The 14,401-nt window shown below is 35.2% G+C and overlaps 1 protein-coding gene across 1 annotated transcript in view; it reads right to left on the bottom strand.

The window, feature by feature from the left end:
* LOC135691777 (integrator complex subunit 1) overlaps positions 1-14,401 on the bottom strand; it is a 44,510-nt gene that overhangs the window by 760 nt on the left and 29,349 nt on the right. Inside the window, exons 34-53 of the mRNA XM_089112219.1 lie at positions 14,209-14,268; positions 13,824-13,898; positions 13,357-13,452; positions 11,952-12,024; positions 11,435-11,509; positions 10,963-11,121; positions 10,558-10,695; positions 9,928-10,207; positions 8,947-9,058; positions 8,106-8,205; positions 7,489-7,537; positions 6,661-6,792; positions 6,143-6,275; positions 5,195-5,328; positions 4,390-4,534; positions 4,123-4,176; positions 3,190-3,317; positions 2,228-2,421; positions 990-1,060; positions 98-189 (exon numbers count right to left, since the gene is read on the bottom strand). Coding sequence (XP_088968345.1) covers positions 98-189; positions 990-1,060; positions 2,228-2,421; positions 3,190-3,317; positions 4,123-4,176; positions 4,390-4,534; positions 5,195-5,328; positions 6,143-6,275; positions 6,661-6,792; positions 7,489-7,537; positions 8,106-8,205; positions 8,947-9,058; positions 9,928-10,207; positions 10,558-10,695; positions 10,963-11,121; positions 11,435-11,509; positions 11,952-12,024; positions 13,357-13,452; positions 13,824-13,898; positions 14,209-14,268 — 2,300 coding nt within the window. The remainder of the gene's footprint in view (positions 1-97; positions 190-989; positions 1,061-2,227; positions 2,422-3,189; positions 3,318-4,122; positions 4,177-4,389; positions 4,535-5,194; positions 5,329-6,142; positions 6,276-6,660; positions 6,793-7,488; positions 7,538-8,105; positions 8,206-8,946; positions 9,059-9,927; positions 10,208-10,557; positions 10,696-10,962; positions 11,122-11,434; positions 11,510-11,951; positions 12,025-13,356; positions 13,453-13,823; positions 13,899-14,208; positions 14,269-14,401) is intronic.

Genomic DNA, 14,401 nt, shown 5'->3' with positions numbered 1-14,401 from the left:
TTAAATTTACCCTTTAAATTTACGTAAAGCTTTCTTAAGGTTTAATAAGACCATTTGTAACGATTTCACACAAACCCTGAGAAAATACGTTTCTCACCTTGGTTGATGCCTGTAATGACGAAGCAATAGCTTGTGGGCTTGGTCTCGGATTTCAGAGTAGTTTGATGTTAAAAATGAAATCAACTTGTCCTGGAAAGAACATCAATATAAAAGATCAACGCTAAGAAACTCTTAGTACTATGGAAAATAGCAAGAAAGCCTCGGCTAAAACAACAGTTAATGGATAACCTAGATATTTTCACAAAATCCCGATAGTTTACTGACTGTAACATGGAGATCCAAATAACGAAATAGAGAGCAGACAAAAAGGGGCATGAAAGTGGGAGGTCCTTATGGTGAATGACAATTAATGAAGTATTCCTTAGACATGCTGCAAAGAAAGAGCGATCTGGGTGCTGAAGAATTGCGTCTGTTTTTCTTAGAAAATCTTCCGAACATTATCTTCATTCACAAGAAATTAAAGTTTTTGTTAAATTCGTTTGATAGAGCGAAACTGCTTTTGTCATTTTACGCTTTTGTCCAATCAAACCTACAAGTGATATGTGACAAACAAAAAGACTGAAGACAATACCGCAACTCCAGGGGAGGTTAAAAGAAAAGATATATAAAGCTTATATTATTTCAAAACAGAACAGTTTTACACAAATGTAAAAAATTTTCTGGCATTTTCACTATGATTCTGTACACTCATACCGAAAAAACGTACTCTAAAAAAGTGAAAGAAAACAAAATCTTCAGCTAAAACAAGAACTAAAAACAGAATAAAAAATGAAAATTTTCGGATTTTATATAATCTATAGCTATACAACCAAGCATATGAATCCCTATGTACATCTTTGACTCATATCTGTTTAATTAACATCTCGTTCAGTTATGGCTGTGAAATTTCCTCCCGAAGATCAGTTCAGTCTCGGTTCAATGAAACTCACCAAGAAATGAGGCAAAATGTCAACGCGCCTTCTTGACGTCTCATCCAAGTCTTTCAAGACTTTCAGGACAGCTGAAAACAAGAGAGAAATATCACTAAGCGTTAAGAGAAAAGAAAAAAAGATCTGCATCTATTCGAAGTTATCTCCAAAGTATAGCAAGAAAAACATTTCCACAATCACTGGAAACATCATTAGAACGCTACAATATTCATGTTCAAAAGTTGAAAACCCCAGGAACTGACTACCTCTACAAGTCATCAACGCTCCCGCTAAATTTGCTCACCCTCCCCGACAAACATATCAATTTCTTCAGAAGAAAAGTTCATGCCTCCAGTCCTAGTTAGAATGCTACCGATAATAATGAAATACAGGTATTAAGCAACATTGTAATAAGAGAGCGAAGAGAGTGGAAACAGGTTTGAAAAACTGTTAAGATTTGTGTAGGTGTTTTGGGTCGCAGTTGAATCCAAAATTCAACATCAAGCGCCTAAAACACCTACTAACGTTTAGAAAAAGAAAAGAGATTCATAGAGAAAAAGATTCTTGACTGATATTAACCGACAACTAACAACAAAAAGCAGTAGCTTCACGTTTCCTATTTGAAATTATTTAACGGTCTTACACTTCAAGCATTTCTTCTTGATTCTTCGAAGTACGTTACCAAAAACTGACGGACTATTATGTCGAATAATGACATCTTATGTTTGAAAATATGACAGGGAAGGAGATGTGTACTTTTCATGTACTTATGCACGGGCTGATAATGTTTAGGATACTGTGACATGGAACAACCTAACCACTGATGAAAAACTTGTGAAAAACATACTGAAAGAGACACAATGGTACATAATATTTGAACGAACTCAACGAAGTGTCTCGATGAACTAGCATTCCAGAGTGGTATACCGAGATAGAAGCCCCAAAACCACTAGGCCATAATAAATATTCTTGTATAAAGTTTGTGTCAAAAAATCTGCTTGCCTTTTTTAAGAAGTCAAGCTCATATTCTGCTATTTCCTATATCAAAAGGGGAAGGTAATTGTCTGTGTCCTGGGCGTGACTTTTTTGAGCTATTTTCTTTACAGTCTACAACAAATGTCAGAAAATTGCTGCAGTTAATGGGAAAAAGTAGCATTTGGGAGAAGTGCAACCTTAATTTTTAGATAAAATAAAATATTCCTCACAGGTTTTTTAAGTTTCTGACAAAAAGGTTGCTTCTTGTGATACATAATACTAACCTTCTGTGGCTTGTGGATCTGCAAGCTTCTGCCTAAACGGAAGAAGTTGTCTTTCAGTCCACGGTGCCGACAAATTTGGGATGACGGGGGTTGACAAAATCCTATGCTTTGAATCGATGTTATCGTCAGCAAATGATAAAAATGTGCACAGGAACTTCAAACCAACGAATCCTGAGTGATCAAGGAGAAGATCCCTACGAAAAATAACATGAATCGTAAATGTGTGTTCACACAACACGATAGAAAATCAAATTATACTCTCATATCAAATCGTGGTCATATGATAAATATTTTTGAATGATTTCACAATAAAAACGATTGATTCTGCAATAAATTTAGCCTGTGCCACAAACCCAACAACTACTTGTCCATGTGGAATTGGGTCTGCGTCAGAGGCTAAAGTCAATCCGTTTGCCATCATCCGATTAGCAGAACTATCTCACTGCGGTTGCATAAATTGTAACGGGGTTAATTTTGTCTAGCTGGTCGATTTGAGATCTTTACCTATGAATATTGTTGGCTAGAAGCATGTTTTTTGACGCACTGACAGTAGGCACAGTTAAGGATAAAGTCGTTTTCATACAACTCGTTAGTGAAATTATGAAAATTCATCAAAAATGTTTAAACGATATCAAGTTTATAAATTTTCCGTGATACTGTGCAGATACCAAGTCTACAAGATCATAAAGATTTTTTTATAACATAACAATCAAAGTGCTACATCAAACGGCCTTGTTCTACACCAAGGTGTCTACATTTCTATTTATACGGTTACTTTTTGAGTCCATGTTTAAGGCAATACTAACAAACTCTTTACATTCGAGAAGAAAGTTTTCTTCAAAAACAAATCCTTTTGTACCCTACAATAATACATTAAGCAAAGTTTAGAGAGGTTTAGTTTAGAGAGGAAACTAAAAAAAACAAATTGCGTTCTATTCGAAATGAGAACGCAATTTACTTACTTGAAAAAAGCTGATTCCTGAGACAAAATCGAAAATGCCGAGCTGCTGTCATATGCAACAAAATTGTTCAAGAATTCGACAAATTTTGTAACGATTGCATTCAATTCGATTCCTTGCACAGCGTATGACTAAAATTGAAAAAAATCACTATTTTTAGACCTCAAAGTCTTTAAATATATATATATTTAGAAATATTTCCTGAAGAGTGAGTTCTTCACGAAACAGGCTTGCAGAGATTAAACATGTAATTTGATTTTCTTCAACTCTAAGCTATATTACGCTCTACCTGCAAACGTATTGACCACTGTGCTACGGAAATATCAACAGACAAATTTCTACATTTAGAACATGTATGCATATAAATTTTACATAAAAGGCCACTGGCAAAAAAACTACAAAGGTAATAGAACATTCACTATGGAACAAGAAAAGAGGTAGCAAACCCCTTGCGTGGGCCGTGTGCGGGCCGTGCGTGGGCTTTGTGTGTAGTATGCGTGGCCTTTTTTCATAATTACGAAATATTTTCTTATGTACAGGCCGATTTCCATTTAAGTCGCTTGGTCGCACGACTTGAGCGAAAGCTCTACGACAAATCAGTGAAGGCAACGAATCGCTCAGTAGTCCAAATGAGTCGAACTTCACAGCGAATAGCAGCGAATTCGCACCAGAAGAGGGAGCTAAAATTTGCAGATGCTCATAACTGCGTTAGTCTCGCAACCAGAGACAATCAACATGAAACCCGGCTTAATTTGGCATTTTTCACTTTACACGCTAGCTGATAACGAAATTGCAAGCTCTCATTTTCAAATTAAATTTAACAGGAGAACTGAATAGCCTTAGTTAAAAAAGACTAGCGTTTTCTTTACATAACGAGGTTATTAAGGCCAACAAGATTTTAATAACAAACGGTAATACAGCTGACTGCAAACTGACCTGAATTAGATCAATAAAAGTGTTAATAAAGAGCTTTAGCCCCTCTTGCGCTACCTAAAAAGGAAAGGAAAGAAATATCAGACAAATCTTTCTATTTCTCTTACATCAATTGATTATTCTATCATTGATTATTCTATCGTTCATTATACCCCCATTCCTTATTTCTTACGAACATTTCTTACCAATTATCCAATAGTTTTTCTGTGCTTCATTTAAATTTTATAAAATTAAGGAATTGTCAGATTTATAAATGAAGAAATTACGTACGGGATTCTTGACGAATAAGTAAGGTCGAAGTATGTCCAGCAAAGAGAGAATTTGTGTGAACAACATTGGTTGATTTGCGCGAGCGAATTCTGTTGCACCCATACGATGACGACCTTGCACGACAGATAACAAAGTTGGAAGGTGTCTAAAAGAGCAAAACAAAGGGTTATGATTCTAGTGTTTGACACTGCAAATGAAGTATAGAAGCGTTAAAGATATGTTTAGAACAAATTTCAGAACTACTGGGCATTAACAATTGATATCTTAGAGCAATGTTTCGATGCATGGTAGATGGGAGCGAGGATGGTTAAGTAAAATAAAAAGCAATGTTAACAAGAAGAAGAGTGAAAGAGGTGGAGGCAAAAGAAAAAACAAGAACTGGAGGAAAAAAACACGGAGGTAATTAGAGTAAGAATATTAAAAGTGAAAGAAAGTAGAAGAAATGCAAAATAAAAACAACAAGAAATGGCAAAAATACCAAGAAAGGCAAAATGAGAAGAAAAGGTAGAAGAAGGACAAGATAAATATAGAAAATGAGAAGAGAAGGAAGAAAGACAAGGAATATTTGATTTTAGGAGAGGGAAGGCGTCAGAGACAATTTCTAATGTGATCAGAAAGAATAACTCAATATTTTGCGATAAAGCCACTAACTATTTGTTCTCATCAACTTTTTGAGCCCTTTAATCTAAGATTGTCTTTCACTTGCACCTAAATGGCAGCATATTACCCCTCCTCTTTTAACAACCCCCTTACCCTTAAACACCCCTTCCCCAACACATACTAAGAGAACCTTCGATAGCTTTACCTGATAACTAACAAGGGATGCTTGATTGCCATTCGCCGGCAGACCATGACCAGGTTATGGAACTCATCATCCCACAACGCTAGTGGTTGGGTATTTGCCACTGATACCATCAGGTTGTGCAAGAAATCATCAGCCTAAGAAGGAGAGATAAGCAGTAATCAGTTAACATGAAATTGGTTCTATTTAGTAATTGGTCCTGTATTACATTTGTTAAAAAACTCGTCAAGACTACTGAAAATCGATCCTGTCTCAAATTTACTGTTTCTTTTGCTTTTTAGTTTCAAGTTGTACTAAGATGAATATGAGTGGGAAAACTAATGAAAATTACTGTTTACCGGTCTTTCATTTAGTGCTTGTTGCCGTTAATGCAGAGCTGTACAAGCTATTTGACGTAAAGAACAGGCCGGCTCTTAGTTGCCACTCCGAGTTTTATGCTTAATGCGATATAGTAAGGGAAAGCTTTTGTAGCCATATAAAAAGAGAAACAAAGGCTGATCTACAAATAACGTGAGAACAGGGTTGAAATGCGGGGGGGGGGGGGGGCTTGTCCTGGAAGATAGTTACATGAAATGCATCTGAGATCTTGCCAATACAGGGAGCCTCTAAAGAGTGGGACAAAATTATGAATACTCAAAAACTATAAGTCCCTTTTATGCAAGAAGGTACGCTACTGATGGTCAGACTGTTGTGATAAGACAAAGGAATATAATGGACAAAGCTTTAGCTTAGAGGAAGTGTTGCGTAGCGGCCTCAAGGCTACATTTGAAAACATTCTGAGGGGGTGGCATATGGCATGCCAGGATAATGGTGAAGTCCATGGTTCATATGAAATTATGCGAGATGTAAGTAAAATGATGGGATCCTTACAAGGAGTTTCTTCTCGGGAAAGGAAGGTAAAACTGCTGACTAAAGAAAGGTAAAACGGGAAAAGAGTATGTGACAATCTACCGAAGATCTCTCTCCTTGCAGGATCTTATCAGCTGACTCCTTGACCAACATTTCGTGCATTGACATAGATAGCAAATTGGGCCGTTGTAAGTAAATTTGGTGAAGAAAACAGCCAACCACTGCTTTTGAGAATCTGTAAAGATAAAACCAGGGTGATTTGAAATTAAATCTTAGACAAGATGTAAAGAAATTCATTTAAACGTTGATGTTGATACTTTCTATGTCTAAATAGATAAATCTCCACTTGGAAAGAGATGAGTATCCAGAAAATCTCCTAGTTTCGCGCAAGGAAGGTTTCAACAGTGTTTTCAAGCTGTATCAAAATCTAAATAATAAAAATACAGCTTGGTAAACGAACAGAACGTAAAGAAATAACGTAAATCTTCGAAATGAGGTTTCTTCATAGGGATCTACTGCATCATGCACTCTTTGAGTTACTTCAGTTTCAACAAATCTGGAACTGCTGAAAATTCGTCTACTTTTTGTCTGTTCAATATTTTGAAAGCATAATGATTTACCTTTTCTTTCTCTTTATAGAATTGGCAACCCTCTCCATCTTCTTGTTATTAAATTCTTTTATATGATTCAAAATAAGAGGCAATCGTTGTTCCGCCACCTTGATAACCGCAGCATTAACTGGAACTGATGCCCTACAAACAGCCAAAAAAAACTAGCCATTTATCAAACAAATACAAAGGAAAGTATTTCGAATTTTCTATATTCATTCTTTGAAACAATAAATCATACATTTTCTTCAATATTTCAACAAAACCTCGTTACTTTTAATCTTTTAATCAGTGCAGCAAAAAGATCCATTACAAAACATACAAACACTCCATTATTAAATTTGCCAGAAGAAAGGAAAGCTGTGATAGCCATTCCCCCCCCTCTAACAGGGCTGAAAGTCTTGCGATCAACTGAAATATATACGATTGACTTTGAAAAGACTAATATGCAGAACTGAATAATTTTCTTTGTCGATATGGTCTGTTTCTTCTTACCGATTCAATAATTTTGTCACAGAAAATCGAGACAGTTTCCAAGTCGACCCTTAATCTGATTAATGTGGTAGGAAGAGCTGCTGATCACGTGGGACCAAAAGCAATGCAAGATGTGCACATACAAAATATTGGCGATTAAGATTGTAAGGGGAGTTCGTTCGAGTGCACACAAAGTTTACATAAAACTGAATGTTACATAAATCTATTGAAAAACAGCGTTTATTTCATGAACAGAAATTTCAGACAGAATCTCTACACAATTTACTAGAGTACAAGAATGTCCTGAAAGGCAAAATTAAGATTATAGATTAAAGCAGACAATCAATCTATGTCTGTGAAACATACTTTGCTTTTTCACTTTCAGTTCTGCGACTTGGGCCCGCTTCGATATGTTCTAAAAAGGTACAATTTCTTCCATTCATAACGTCATACAAAAATGTACTTTTTGAAAAATTGAAATTCTGAAATATTATATTTCGTTACAGACAAGTGAACGTTATTCAAGACAGATCGTAATATCTTTATCTGTTGTCTGTTTTAAAGAGGAAAATGTTGGGTCTATTCGGTATCAAAGCCAGATGTGAAAGACATTGAACACTGTTCAGTCTCGATCGGTGTTAAGAAATCTACTGCACATCGAGCTTGCAAACCTTTCTCGCACTCGGATTTTAAAATTGATGCTGAATCACTCGCATAACATCCGGTACTATTTAGACTTAAATACACTAGTGGAAGCAAGTTCTTTGTAAACATACATTAATTAGGATAATCCTTAATATAGTGAGTGGATAAATTAAGAACCAAAAAGAAATGAAAACACGACGATTCGCGCATGCTCTCGTTATCAAGTGATACTCGTTTGACTTGATAACGAGTCCATGCTCAAAACGACGTGTTTTTTCGGCAAATTATCTGCAATTGAATGAGATATACAATGACTCGAGTATCAAAGTACAAATTACCTTTTGAAGGCTGGAAAAGCATTTCCATTTCTGCCAATATCAACTCTGCTAAACTGCACAATTGTGGAACAGAAAAATCCAGCATAACTTCGTCATTTATCTGTAACAAAGAAAGAAGGCAAGACTTCAAATATAATTTACTTAAAACAGAGGACTTTCAATATTTTTATCGCTTGTTTCGAAAACTTCGCTATGAGAATGAATATATTACTGTGCACAATAACAGACAAATGGCTACTCATTTAGGAAGGGAGGGGCAAAACTTCGTTTGCTAGACGATCAAATTGTTTTCCCATGTTGTAAAGACGACGGCCTAAAGCTACTGCATTCCTTCTTCTAGCGCCCAATGGCTCTGTAAACTTCTAGAAGACATCTCTAGGTTTTTCCTAACAGTAAATGTAGTTTTCTGTAATTATCATTTCATTCTTCGTTATGCTGATAAGGGCAAACTTCCTGCAGAGAAATAATTGAAGCTGAGCACGAGCTGTATACAACAATAAAGAATGCATCTTAATTTGAGTCTTGGATGTGAGGGTCAGATTTCATAAAAATCGAAAGAATAAAAAAATTTGGAAATGTTATTAAGCGAAATATTTTGTAGCTAACATTTAGGCTGATAATAAGAAACCTAAAACGAAAGCCAATTGTAAGAGCAATGGGTTTAGTGTCTGTTAGAACACAACATATTAAGGTCATATTATGGTTAAGGCTCACATTGTACCCTATCGCAATTTTTATCACATCTTTGAAACGATAAACACTCATGGTTAGGTACGTTTATTGTGGTCCTGTAAAAAGCAACAGCAACAGGGTATTGTCTGCAAAACACTAATATACATACACGACGCCCCTTGTCTTCATCCAGGCTGTTCAGCTTGCTATCCCTACCCTGCCACAGCTTCGGATTGCGAACAACTGAGCTTATCAAATCTAATGCAGCAGTGGGGTTCAGCCTGCAATCAAAGCAAAATGAGACTTTTATTCTGTAACAGGATAATTCCATATCAACAATTTAAACACGGAAGCCATAACAAAATTACCGTGGAAGACTTTTATCAAATATTCGTAGCGATATGCATTTAATGAACCACAAATCAAATATATTTTTCAAAATTCAGCAACATACGATCGACTGGTGACGGCATTATTCGATACCCCGCTAGAAAATGTTGCTTAGAAGATATTCAAAAGTTTACTGCAAAAATTTTTTAAGCATAATATATAAACTCAAAGTAAACAGTTTAGCAAAATTTTTCAACTTTTGTATTCATCAGTGATTACTCATAAATTAAGTGATAAATTAACTGAGGGTAGCAGGATGCAGGAAAACTTCTGGCAATATAAGTTGGACAGTTTTACTCTTACGGGGGTTAAACACCAGGCATGTTGATACGTAGTTTTTGCTTAATTTATTTCCATTTAATTTGCATTCCATTGTTTAATTTTGCTCAACATTATTTTTCAAAGCAATTTTTAATCCTGCGACGCCAAAAAATGCTTGGATATTTTATTGTAATAATTTTTTACATCCATATGAGTTTTTAAGTATTTAAGATGATTACAAAAGTCGAAAGCTTGCGAGATAGTGTCTTTAAAGGGGAAAAAATATTCTTTTAACCCTTAGAGCTTTCGCTGTTGGCAGTATTCAAATCTATGAACCATAATTCAACTTTGAAATATAATTTTTCAGTAGTCTACGATATAGATATCGAATAAAATATATGATAGATTAAACATATGATAAATTAATCCAGGCCTTTGCATCATCTTACAACTGCTAGTAGACTCAAATATAATATTTTGAAAACGAAAAAAACCGAACCTGCTTGAAATGACGTCAACAGAAAGTAGCCAATCAACGCAGTCGAGCAGTGTTGTGTCTTTTGATTGGTGGCTCAGCAATGCCCTGAGATAGGAAGCAGATGCCTTGCTTTTGTCAGTTCCTTTTTCAGACGACACATTTTTCTTATCCATGAATAGCAAATCTCTTTGTAATAGCGGGTCTACGTGAACAATTTCAGGATCAAGGACTTCAATCCAGTCCAGGATTAATCCACGAGAAAAGTCGGTGCTCAACGATGATCCATATTTGTATATTTCAACTAAAACATCAAAACGAATATTTGATTTGATAGACGCCGCCATTGATAAAAGTTCATTAAAAGCATTTCTGCCAGTTAACCAAAAGTTTGGATATTCACTAGAACATATGGAATGCATGTCTGAAATTACACAAAGCTATGTTTAAATATTTCAAACATCGCTCTTTTCGGCAACCTGTTTAGCAACTGTTGGGAAACTCTGTACTACAAATTTCCAACGTTCTATAGCCCTTTCATATAAAAGTCTTAAATACCACTGAGCCAACTATTTTATGGTGAGCGATGAGCAATTAAAAAGGACAAACATCTGAAGTTTGTCATCGTTATGAGGGACGGAAAAACCAACTTACCCAGAAACTTGACACAAGACTTGATATTATCGAATGCGTCACTGAAACCATTGCTTTTAGATTCAATGAAACAACTGCACACAGCGTCAACAAACTTCTTCAGAACTGCCATATTCTTTTCTTGCATAAAGTTACAGGCTATAAGAGACATGGTAAACATTAATTTTTTATAACTTGAAGAAGTGTAAAAGAAAACAAAAACAACGGTTTCAAGAGTGTTTTTAGAAAAGGAAAGCCCAGGACACAAGTTGGTCAGAAAATGAAAATTACAGACCAATTTTTACAGAGAAACTTTCATTTATATGGGATTGTGCAAGAAAAAACAAATTTTTGAAGGCTTGGTTAAACTTTTGTGATTAATCTCGTTGCATTGAATGTGGATATCGTATCTTAAGCATAGGTTACCTTGTACAATCAAATCCATATCAAGGTCCTGGACAGTCAACTTTCCATTACGTACACCATGTGACATCAAATGGGCAACTCGAAGAGACAGTGACTGTAGTTCTACCTTCGTGTTCTCCTTTTTGAGAAAATCGATTAACGCCGCATTAAGATCTTTTCCTGCAACAAAAGAAATTTCCACTAAATCCTCCTTTGATTTCCAGTGCTCAATTAGGTAAAGGGGAGGCGTTTCAAATTCAATTTTTCGAAATTTTCATTAGCTATTTCATTTAAAAGCAAAGTTTAGTTAATATGATCCATACATATAACCATGTATCTATATACAGTTTTGAAATCACGCAACCTTTTAATATATATAGTGTTCTTAATGACTTTTTTATTTTGTTTTTAAAATTTAAAAGAATAATCAATATTCAGCTTAACAGAAATAAAATCGGGAGACTTTCAAGGGTAATTTGGTTGCTCGACATACCAGGAGCATGTTCTGTATTATCTTTGATGCCAAGATCTTTAATGACCAAAGACAGGTATGTGTCTACTTTGTTACCTGGCAAAGGAAATGCGAAGAGGTATGAGTTTGTAACGGCATAAGAGGTATGTGACGGCATATTTTCTCAATGGCTGTATTAAGATCATAAATGGGAAACTATGGTAAAATATAAAACAGAAAATTACAGAAAAGTCTGAAGATTACAGAAAATACATAAATCCTACATTTTCTTACCCTGAAATGCATTTGCTAAAAACAGAATAAAGAACAACTGCAAAGGTAAGAATTAGTAAGAGACTATCCTACTAGTCATCCCCCCGCACACCAACTATGTCGACAGCCTCCCCTTGTTCGCACAAAAGCAGATGAGCCGTGGAAAGAATGCATTGAAGGAGGGGCCAAAAATTCAATAGGATATAAATGTATCTTTGAATATCATGTCACAATTGAACTTAGAACCGCATCAATATCATTATCAATATCCCCAATATATACTAACCTAAATTTCGTGCACATCTCAGCTGTTTGATGACATCAACAAACTTCGACTGCCAAAATTCATCGAGATTATTCTATAGAAGAGAAAAAACTGTTAATGAATTTGATGAATGGGGCAGCCATCCAGACATGTCTTCTTTCGATGAATATTTTCCTTCTGAGGCCAACTCGCCACGAGTCATTAGAGCGCTTTACTGAAGTTGTGAAGGGGGCGGATTGGAATCCAGGCTCGACCTTTGATGTGCACGCTCGCCTTTTGGCGGCTCAGCAGCGAATGGGCAACCAATTTTAATGATGGTATGACTAAAGGCAGCGAGGAAAGGGACTGGTAACCATAATCAATGACATTGCTAGCCGAGGAAAAGTGCCTTTTCTAACAGGGACTTACCCTTTATAAAACTCGCGAACGGAATTTGCTCTCTGAAAGTATCACTTACGACTTAGTAATATATGCTGTTTCCTTTTGGTGCAAGAATCTGAAAAGACTGCTTACGAGGAGCCTTTTTACAGCCCGCGAGCTAAATTAATCACATTAAGAAAAGAAACTGAATGCCAAATAATAAATAAATAAACTTTCGTAACATGCAGTGAAATTCCGTATTGCTAAAAAGCATGCACAATGCATAAAGACACTGCTAGTAGGATTTGAATCGCATTTTATCAGTTCAGATCAGATCAAACAATTACCTAAGTAAATTACAATTCGACCCTACTGATATGCAATAAAAAGTTGAACTCTAAAATACACATTCAAAGTCGATTTTTAAGAGCTGTAAAATTGGACAAGGAAAAGAAACAAAGGAAGAGAGTCTGACAAACATAGACGAATTCGCAAAAAGATGTGTAAGTTACTTGGGTTCTTTTGAAAAATGAAACACACGAAGCAAAATTTATGCTTAGGATTTTTCACTCTTCAATTAAAACAAATATCAATAAATTTTTCGAATAAAAAAAATGTCAAGTATCACATTAAAAGTCCTTAAACTTTCTTCCTTTTGCTTCGTTTGGTATTGTTGCATCCAGTAATTTTTTCCGAATCATTTTTAATATAAGCCTAAAATGTTTTTGTTTTGCTATTATTACCATTCCTTTCTAACCTTAATCTTGTCTAAAATAACTTGGATTTATTACACTACAATTAGTTTTATTATTATTTTATTCAAAGTATTATTTTGTAACTGCCTCAAAGTCTAAATTTGGAGTTTTTTTAATTACAATCATTATCATATGACGATCGTCGTTGTTTTTCTCGTTAACTCGTTTCAAGAGTCTGCTCGCTCCTGGTCTATCACGTTCAATCAGACTGGTATTCACAAAATAACTAAATGCCAATTTTCAAAAAAAATAGCTGGCTGCAAAGATAAAGATCTCCTAAAGAAGATAGATCCAAAAAACAAAGGGCTTACCTTTGACTTTAATATCAAACCCAGAATTGCACAAGTCTTCTGACTGTCTTCATACAAAGCATTGACGAACTTGTCTTTCATATCAGACTGAAGCATCTAGGATGTAGATGGCTAATAAATTCAGAGTCTCAATATATTTTAAATGTAACAACTGTATCTACTTCAGCATTGGATTCAATTTCTATTAAGCTCCTATTATTCTCTACTCATTATTTACCAAGTTTTTTAATTAATGGTTGATGGAAGTTGATTCTAATAATTTCATGTCAAAACGCAACACAACTTGTGATGATACCACTTCTTAAATCTTTCAGTTAACCTACAAAACCAAAGCACATCACAACAAAACAGAAACAAGATCTTTACGTGATATTTAATTAAATTGACCCCGTTCCCGAAACCTAAAAAAGACTGATATTGACAAAGAAATAAAAGGCACCTAGGCGGAAAAAGTCAAACGATCATACCTCGCTTAGAGCTTCAATTAATGATGTTGTTGTGGTTTTGTCTCTCACGCCAGAAACAGAGCATACTGCAATTACCTGAAAAAGACCACTGTAGTACGTCAGGAATGAAGTAACTTTGCAATATCTGGTATTCCACTGAAAAGATGTATTTTTTAAAAAAAACAATATATGTTTGAATACCAAAGAACGCGTTAGGCATGGCTAGGTGACGGGGATAACTAATGCAAAATCTTCAACAGAATTAGAGGATCTCAAATACCAAGCTAGTATAGATATGTCATTAAACAACTAAAATGTTTCAAACATGGAAGTAAAAGGTTGTTTAAATCACACCATTCAATTAAAAATGTTAGTTTGTGATAAGAGATAGAAGCAAATCTGGCACCTTCTTCAGTTCCGTAAATGTGTCTATTGTCTCTCTTTTGATGTTTTCTTCTATGAACAGCTATAAAGACAAGTGATAGTTCGTTGATTCTATTCAAAATGTTACTGAAATCCACTCACATAACATATGTTAATGCTATAAGCTTGGCACATAAAATTGGCACATAAACCGATTGCAGTAGCCTCAAAATACA

Source organism: Rhopilema esculentum, chromosome 13 (assembly GCF_057945365.1).
Source record: "Rhopilema esculentum isolate cy_ngs chromosome 13, ASM5794536v1, whole genome shotgun sequence".
NCBI classification, from domain to species: Eukaryota; Metazoa; Cnidaria; class Scyphozoa; order Rhizostomeae; family Rhizostomatidae; genus Rhopilema; species Rhopilema esculentum.
The sequence above is the reverse complement of the archived record's forward strand: the minus strand, read 5'-3'. Positions and strand labels throughout refer to the sequence as shown.